The 9,388-nt window shown below is 37.1% G+C and overlaps 1 protein-coding gene across 9 annotated transcripts in view; it reads right to left on the bottom strand.

Moving 5' to 3' along the window:
• Positions 1–9,388, bottom strand: part of Rrm2b (ribonucleotide reductase regulatory TP53 inducible subunit M2B) — a 53,144-nt gene that overhangs the window by 16,445 nt on the left and 27,311 nt on the right. For all 9 annotated transcript variants that reach the window (XM_029557171.1, XM_008855095.3, XM_029557170.1 and 6 more), the window contains 3 exons: positions 9,030–9,163; positions 4,473–4,577; positions 1,209–1,322 (listed from right to left, as the gene is read on the bottom strand). In XM_029557171.1, the coding sequence (XP_029413031.1) occupies positions 1,209–1,322; positions 4,473–4,577; positions 9,030–9,163 (353 nt within the window). The remainder of the gene's footprint in view (positions 1–1,208; positions 1,323–4,472; positions 4,578–9,029; positions 9,164–9,388) is intronic.

Below are 9,388 nucleotides of genomic sequence, written 5' to 3'. Positions count from 1 at the left end.
TACTGGACTCAAAGGATCAGAGAGAGTAAGGTAAGCCTCGGAGCCCCAGAAAGAGGCTGTCAGCCCCAGAACGAGGCTGGCGGGTGTTGCAGGATCAGGAAGCAGAGAGTGGTGGTGGCGGGGCCGGGTCTAGAGGTAGTGCTCCTGGGGCCCAAGGAAGGCACCAAGCCAGTGGGGGTGAACAGGGTCAGGAATCAGCAGTGGCTCCCCAGGTGTCTGGGGCCCCAAGACTAGGAATGGCACAGGGCCCAAGCTAGGAGTAGAGAACAGCGGGGGAGATGGAAGGGTGAGCGCGGCTGGCAGAGTCAAGGCGAGGAGGGCTGCACGGTAGACTTACCCCCAGAGAGGCCTGAGGGCGGGAGCTGTAGCAAGTGTTTTTTTAATCTCCATTTTACAGATGGAGAAACTGAGACAGAGGTTAAATAACTTGCCAAAGGTCACATAGCTAGAAAGTGGTAAAACCCAAAATCACATGACAATCATGTCTCTTTATGGAATTCAGGTACATCATCTCTGATAAACAAATATCAGAAGTAAACTAAAGACAACTGATAAATCAGATAAAATAACCCAAAGAGTCAAATCAGGGCTAAGAATGAATCTCAGTGGTAAAGTTCTTGTCCTACACATGCAAGAACCTATGTTTGATCCCCAGCATACACATACTTATATACATACACACACAAAAGTCAAATGACAGTTAATATCTTCCTATTAACTATTTTCTATGTGAAAGTACTAGCCTCAAAGTTACATTAAGCAAATGAGAATTTATATGAGGATAAATATATTAGTGAATTAAGATCAATTGACTGAAAATAGTCCCTTAATAAATATCTCTACAACTATTGCAATTTATTGAACTTATTGGTTCTAATATTTATCAGTCTCCTACTTCTACTATGGATTTTTAGTTTCAAAAGATTTTGAATAACTCATGTTTTTCATACAAAAATGAGTCTGTCATATACCTTTATTTATGTATTTGCTTGAGATAGAATGTGTAGGTTGACCTCAAATTCGCAATCCTCCTGCCCTAGCCTCCCAAATTTTAGAATTACAGATGAACATCACACATCCAAATTGTCATAGATACTTTTTAAAGTAGATTAGTATATTAAAAATGCTTTTAGTAACATATGTTTTAGGAATATTACTTGACTGTAACATTTTAACTGGTAGTAACATGTTTTAAAAACTTTATTTACCTTTGAGAATCCAAGCTCTACAAGTAATCTGTCAGCTACAAACTCAATATACTGTTTCATTAAAACACAGTTCATTCCAATGAGGCCAACTGGCAAGGCTTCTGTTAAAAACTCCTGAAAAGCAAACAAAAGCAGGTTAAGGTAGAAAGACAGATCAATAAATAAGCATGAATTCCCCAAGTACTACATATTGTGGTTTGAATTTGAAAAGTTCCCTACAGGCTCATGAGTCCATACCTGGTGACACTGGTTATGGAACCTTTAAGAGGTGAGACCTGCTTGGTAGAAATACATCACTGGGAGTGAGCCTTGAGGGCCTTCTTCCAGTCCATCTCTACTTCCTGGTCTGCCAAAATATGAACACACTGCACTTCAAGCTCCCATTTGAGCCCTAGTCACCATGCCTTCCTTGCTACGACAGATTATACCCTTTGATCTGAGAACCAAAATATATCCTCTTTTCTTTCAATTCTTCAGAGGAATGAGAAAAGTAACTAACACAGAGTTTAGTCTTATTAGTATTCTAGACATTGATTTTGTTCAAGGCAAGTATGTTCGGATAAATTCACATGGAAATGATGGCCATTTGTTTACAAATGTTTGAGATATTTCTAATTATATTGTTTCACATTCTCAAGGAGCCAAAATAAATAGAAAACCATCTAATTATTGGAGCTTTTAAAGTAATATATTGAGACCTGATTCATAAATTTTCTCAATAGAAAAAAGGAGATGCTTTGTTCTGAAATATCCAGACAAAAGTTCACCAGAGATCATCATCATGGGGAGCGTGACTATGAAAGGGAGACTACTCAATTCACAGAGACATGAGAACAAACAGAAATGGATTTGCAGATTGAGAGATGAACTGGATTCCAACTACACTGACAGTGTGTTAATAGAGAAAAATAAAAGCTCATTAACCATGTAATTCATCCTCAAAATGATTAAGGTGCCAAAACAGATGCCTCTTCCCCCTCCCAACATGAACACCATGCCTATAAATATGTAATGTTTGAAACCAAGTTAAGCAAATTTCATTTTAAAATTAGTTCTTTGGAGTGATAAAAAATACATTTTAAGTAGGACATCAAGCTTTTTCGAGTCAGAAATCTTTACCTGCCATAAATTAAGCTTTATCTTCACTAATTCATTTACTTATTCATTCTATAAATATTTGGTTTATGCCTCATCATGTACCCTGCTAGGTTATTGAAATACAAAACAAACAAGAAACTATCATTGCTCTCTAGTAGCTAAAAATCTGAAAATATATGAAGCCACAATAATTTAAAGTTTGTTATAGAATAGAATTTGATAGATAAATTAACAAGACAAAAATGCAGCCCTGAGGCTGGAGAGATGACTCAGCAGTTAAGAGCACTGATTGCTCTTGCAGAGGACCTGGGTTCAATTCCTAGCATCCACATGGCAGCTAACAATCATCCATAACTTTAGTTCCAGGGGATCCAACGTCCTCTTTGGACCTCACGGGCATTGCATGACATCGGTGCACTTGCACATATGCAGGCAATACACATAGAATAAAAATAATAAAATATAATAAATGAAATGTTTTTGAAATGTAGCACTGAAACAGACTGCTTATACAGAAAACCTTGTTATATAATAGAGACTGACATCTAAAGCAAATTATAAACTGACATAATAACTTCAATATATCATGTGTCAGCACTGACAAACTGGATTGGGCATAAATTTACTGATATTGACCTACAACATAATCAAATGCTGTTGGGCACAGTACCAGCAGGCTGATGTGAGAAAACTGCTTAAGCTCAGAAGTTCAAGGCCAGTTCACTAAGTATAATGAGATATCATTTCAAAACAAAAATTTTAAATGGAATTTAATAGCTGGTTTGGCTACCCACCAGAACTTAATGGTAAAACCCTACTGCTGAAAACACTATATACATGAGCTGTAAAACAAACAAGGAGAAATCAAGTGAATGCTGACCTCAGAGCCTCATCTCTACTGGCTAGCATTCAATAGTGCTGGAAGGTGCTAGGCATGCTACCAGAGGGAAAAATAACCATGAACCTTACCCAGTTATGAATCCTGTGATTCAAAAACTGGCCTGGCAAGATATGCGCACCAGTGCAAAAGTGGCACAAATATTATGGGAGTAACCAACCACTCTGTAATTGGATTTAAGGTCCACTTCATAGGATGGAGCCTATACCTGACATTGATATCAGGCTTAGGAACCTGAGGCTAGATAGGTCACAGGGCATAGGGGAGAGCCCAATAGTAGTTTTCTAATAAGTAGGTACCATATTAAACTGACTCCTAATGACTTATTGTACCCATAGATTAATGCATCTCTGAACTCTCAGAAGAGAAGTTTCCTTATGCAGATAGTGATTAACACAGAAATCCATAACTGGCCAGCATGCAGAGAACAAGATGCTACAGAGTGCTTATCTGTGACTAGGACACCTATATCAAACTTCTGCCTCTGAAGGCTCAGGGATCATTGTAAAAGAGAGGGCAGAAAGACTGTAAGAACCAGGGAAGGTGAATGATCACAAGGAAACAGAGTTTTCCAGACAGTTCAGTTACTCATATGAACACACAGCAATTATGACAGCATACACAAGTACTATGCAAGCTCAAACCAGACAAAAGCTTAGCACAGACATGGAGAAGTGGGGAAGAAATCCCAACCCAACCTAAGGAACTTTTGGCAACCAACGGCTGCAACAGATGGCTGCTGGGAGAAGGACAGATAGTCTCTTTCAAGGATGGAACTCTTGGTAGGTTAACCAGGCCCCAGTGGATGGACCCACACTGAAGGACATTTGGGGACACAAATTAGACTCAGTAGGCCCTATTATATGTACAATAGAGAACACTAAATTGGGCAAGAGGAAAATAAATGGAGGTGCAGATAGGGAGGGGGATCTAAATGCCATCAAATTATATTGTATGGAAATCACAAAAAGTCAATTTAAAATGTAAAAATAATAGGTAAATAATAAAATAATAATAAGTAAATAAATAAATGTAATCTCTGGGCATCATGGTGCATGCCTTTAATCCCAGCACTAGGGAGGCAGAGGCAGGTAGATCTCTGTGAGATCAAGGCCACCCTGGTCTACATAGTAAGTTCTATGCCAGCTGGGGCTACAGGGAGACTCTATCTCAAAAAATGAATTAATTAATTACAATAAAATATAGTCAAATAATAGTAATACAAATATCAGAAAGATGTGCTAACTACATTAAACTCCCCTACTTACTTGCTCAATGCTGACAGCATCAACAATGATCTCTTTGACCCTTTCTTCTGAAGGTTTATTTACTAAGTATTGAAACATCAAGCAAGCAAAGTCACAGTGAAGTCCCTGAAACAGAAGACAAATGCTTATTATCAAAGACCTTTTAATCAGCTACCTGCATTTAAGGATGCGTCAAAGCATGGTATAAAATACAAACATGGAACTTCCTGGAGATGAAGAAGAGGTTAACAGAGCCAGGAGCCTCCTTTCTTCCAATTTCATTGAATGCCAATTTAATAACTTAAAATTTAAAATTTTAATTAATGGTAGCAAATCTTAGTTCATCGATATTAAAATGTTAATTCACAAACAAAAACTGTAACAAGAACATCCTGGAAAGGAAAACAAAGTAAGAAGAGACAAGATGAAAATTAATTTTTAAATGTCAAAAAAATTAAGGGGTGCTTGAAAAACTTTAAATAATTGTGATGGTTAATCCTGATTGTCAATTTGATGGAATTTAGAATCACCCTGGAAACAAACCTTTGGGCATGACTGTGAGAAATTTTCTAGATTGGGGTAATTGAGGTGAGAAGATCCACCCTAAATACAGGCAGTGCCATTCCATAGGCTGGGCCCTGGACTGAATAAAAAGCAAAAAGTGAGCTGAGCCCCAACATCCATTGCTCTCTCCTTCCTTCAAGGGTTGCACTGTGACCAGCCGCTCCTGTCACCATACCTTACCTCTGATGATGGACTGTATCCCTTAGAACTATAAGCCAAAATAAGCCCTTCCTTAAGTGATTTCTTGTCAGGTATTTTTCCACAGTAACAAGAAAAGTAAATAAAACAGCATTTACAGAATAGGCTAAGCTCACTCAGAGACTCCAAAAAGACAATATTTATGTTAAGAATAAGTCAAGAAAAGTGAATTTGGTATAATGCAAATGGAAAAGAAGGATGCAAACCTTCTGAAGCCATTGCAGATAGCTCAACCAGAGAAGAATAGCTTATGAAACAGTCCTAAGAACAAAACGGTTATGCAAATACAATAAACACTATAAAACCTTAAGTAACTGCAGAACAGACCAATGGCAGTCAGCTGGCACACGGGATTCCATGGCACCAAGCAGATGCTAAAAAGCTAAAAATCAAAAGAAGAGAAGAGAATTTTCACACTCAAAACAACAACAAAAAAGAAGCCACATGGGAAGATGATGGAATTGTCAACAATATTAACTAATTTTAGAGTATGACACCAAGGTAGAATCTATTAACATTTCTAAACTACAAAGAAAAATGACTTTGTAAGCAATCAAGGAAGGGAAAGATGTGCACTGTAAAGAATCACAAATCAGAGTTCCTTAGTTTGCTAAATGAATCAACAAAAACCCAATCATTCAAAGAATCCCAAATCAAAGATTGTATTCTAAGCATTATCTATCTAAATCTTATCATTAAATAAAACTATCTTTTTAAAAAACACACCTCTTTCAATACCTAATCTTGGAAAACTTATGAGTAAATTTTTTTCCCAGACTTGACTCAAGGAAATTCTTCAAATTACCAAAGGCAACAGTCAAATAAACTACTGAGAGATGTTAAAGTGTTAATTAGAACTGACGGCTAGCTACCTACTGCAGAGACCAGTACATCAAAGATAAGCATAATTGTTAAATCAATAAATGTATAAAAATGACTTTGAGATTTAAAGCAATATCATTCAAAGTTCTAATGAGACCAGTTTTAATTAAAAAACAATCTGAAAGGGCAAATGGGCAGAATCTTACAAGAACATCTTAAAAATTAAAGTTTTAAGATTTATTCTACCAATTATTAAAACATACCACTGCTAGGCCTGGTGACACAGGCTTGTAGTCCCAGCTACTAAAGAGGTTGAGGCAGGAGGACCACAAGATCAAGGGCTGCCTGGGTGATTTTGGAAGACCCTGTCTCAAAAGGTAAGAAGAGGGCTGGGAAAACAGTTCAGTAGTAGAGTGCTTGCCTCACATGCATGAGGCCCAAAGTTTGATCCCTAGCATTCCAAACAAACAAAACTCCATCACATATACAACTGCAAATCAGCAGTTTGTTAAGGCATAAACGCTGATAGATAAGCCAATGAAAGAGAGAAAGTCATGAAACAGATTTTAGTATAACAAAACCTCAGCATATAATAAAGAAGGTGGCATGAATTACTTGAGAAAGGTTGCTTAATAAAATTAGAAATTTTTCCCCGAGTGTTTGAACTAAAATTAAATTCTAACTAACCCTATACTATACTTATATTTGCTTCTACACTTATATTAAACAAAGTTAAGCAGTATTAGGGAGTTAAATGTAAACTGGAAGTAGATCACACAAAATTTAAGATTTTCTAAGTTAACAGAACAACACAATTTCAAAGGACAAAGTCTGACATATAATTCAGTTGACAGAGTGCTTGCCTTTCACGCAGGAAGCCCTGAGTTTGACCCCCTGACAGCATAAAACTGGGCATGGTGGCACACATCTGTAATTCCAACACTCAGGAGATAGAAATAGGAGGATCAGAAGTTCGTGGTCATCCTCTGATATACAGTGAGTTTGAGGCCAACTTGGTCAGGATATACATGCGACCCTGGCTCAAAAAATAAAATAAAATAAAATAAATCACAGCTGGCAAGATGGATAAACTCAAACACCTGAGAGTTCAATCCCTAGGACGTACATGGTAGAAGGAGAGAACCAGCCCCCACAAGTTGTTCTCTGACTTCCACATACATGAAGTAGCAGATGCCTATATACCTATATATATGCATGTGCATGCATGTGCACGCTCACATACACACACACACACACACACACACACACGCACACACACACACACAAATAAATAAATAAATAAATAAATGTAATTTAAAAATTTAAAAGCAAGGGACAATTTAAGAAAACACTTAAAATAAATATGGCAAAGTTCAAATCGAATGTTATTTTCATCCAATACATAAATATATATAACAAATTTAGTAAATAAATATGTGTTAAAAGAGGTCAATCAATCACTGTATATTAGGGATACACCAATGACCATATTAGACATGAACCCTCCATTAAGGATTACAGACTACCAAAGCCAGGCATGGTGGTGCATGCCTTTAGTCTCAGCAGTCAGGAGGCAGAGGCAGGCAGATCTCTATGAGATGAGTTCAAGGCCAGCCTGGTCTACATAGTAAGTTCCAGGCTGGCTGGGACTAGAGGAAGACTCTGTCTCAAAAGACCACAAAAAAAAAAAAAAAAAAGGATTGTAAACTACCATATAACAGACTTAAAATATTTAGAGTAGTTAAATCAGAAAAATATTAGCATCACGCCTGGAACAAAGGCAAAAGACAATAGGTAACTTCAGAAAAAATATATATGAATAACTAATAATGTTATGATAAAGTTCAGTGTTAGTAATAAACAAGTGGAAATAACAATGATGAGATCCCAATCATAGCTATCAAACTGGCCAACTGTTTAGAAAGGTCATCCAAATTCTGGTGAGGATACAGTAAAAAGAAAAAAGTTCATTCATTGCTAAGCAGAGCTGGAAACTGCTATATAAATGACCCATTAATTCTACTTTTTGTGATCAAATTTAAGAAACTAGGAAAAAACTTATATGAAAAATCTTCATTTTATTAAAGCAAAAGAAATGAAAATTCTGAAACCTTGTTTCTTCTTAGGATTAAATTAATTGGGATCAAATTTCTAATTAGGATCAAATTTCTAATTGGAATCAAATAAATGATCCACATCATTTAGGCTAACAAAGGAAGGAGATAAGTGCATTTTATGAACTATTAAGGCAGAGACAGGATTAGATTGCAAAATGATGCATAAAGGAAACAGGTCAGTTTTACCTACTGGATCAGGAAGGCTGCAAGCTGCCCCTTGAGAAACAGTAATCAACAGGTGAAAAAAATAGAGCTGGTAGGACAAATGAGGAGGGTACTGCAGGTGGGGTAGACAAGGCTTAGTTACCACCGGATGTGGTAGAGAAAAAAAGAAGCAACTTAAAATGGCTCCCAGATTTCTAATTGGCTGATTGGACAACAGGGTAGTGGCACTCATTGAACTAGGGCAAAAAGGAGCAGCAGCAAGTTTTGGAAGACAATAATGAATCTGATTTCTAAAATATTTGGTTTGACATACCTGCCGAGGCTACAAAGAAAAACACCTAACACACACTTGAATGCTCAGTTTGCAAGTCAGGAAGTATCTGGAATAGAGATAAAGTCTGAGGAGTTATGAGCATTTAAATGGCGCTGATTCCATGAGAACAAATAAAATCAACAGGGAAGTCACAAATAGTAGAAGCTAAGGCAGGAATCCAGAAGTACATCGATACTTAAGGACAAGCAGAGATTGAGGAGGAATGGTAAGAGACACAGAAGGAAAATGCAGCGTCTTGCAAGCCAAGAAAGAATTGTGTTCCTGTTCTCTTTTCATTACTGGAATACTTACATAACCATATGCATTTGTCCTGGAGGAAAGAAAAATAAACGACTACTTATAACACAAATGTAAGCAGAAAAATATTTCCTTACTTACTTCATCTCTGCTGATCAGTTCATTTGAAAAAGTGAGTCCAGGCATGAGACCTCTTTTCTTTAGCCAAAATATAGCAGCAAATGATCCGGAAAAGAAAATTCCTTCTACAGCAGCAAAGGCCACCACTCTTTCCCCTGGGAGATAAAATAGTTCCACTTTCTAAAATATCAAATACTACAGATATCTGTAAGTTTATAAAGACGAGTATTTTTTTTAAAAAACATCAGAACTATTTCTTTTCCCCTTAGAGACAAGAGGTATGCAATCTGGGAGTCTTTTAGATAGACCCACTGAAGGGCTATTCCAATTGCCACACCCTGCATCCCTGTTCAGCATGGAAGAAGCCAGAGCGGTCTGCA

Source organism: Nannospalax galili, unplaced genomic scaffold (genome assembly GCF_000622305.1).
Source record: "Nannospalax galili isolate Female #2095 unplaced genomic scaffold, S.galili_v1.0 scaffold687, whole genome shotgun sequence".
Classification (NCBI taxonomy): Eukaryota; Metazoa; Chordata; class Mammalia; order Rodentia; family Spalacidae; genus Nannospalax; species Nannospalax galili.
The sequence above is the reverse complement of the archived record's forward strand: the minus strand, read 5'-3'. Positions and strand labels throughout refer to the sequence as shown.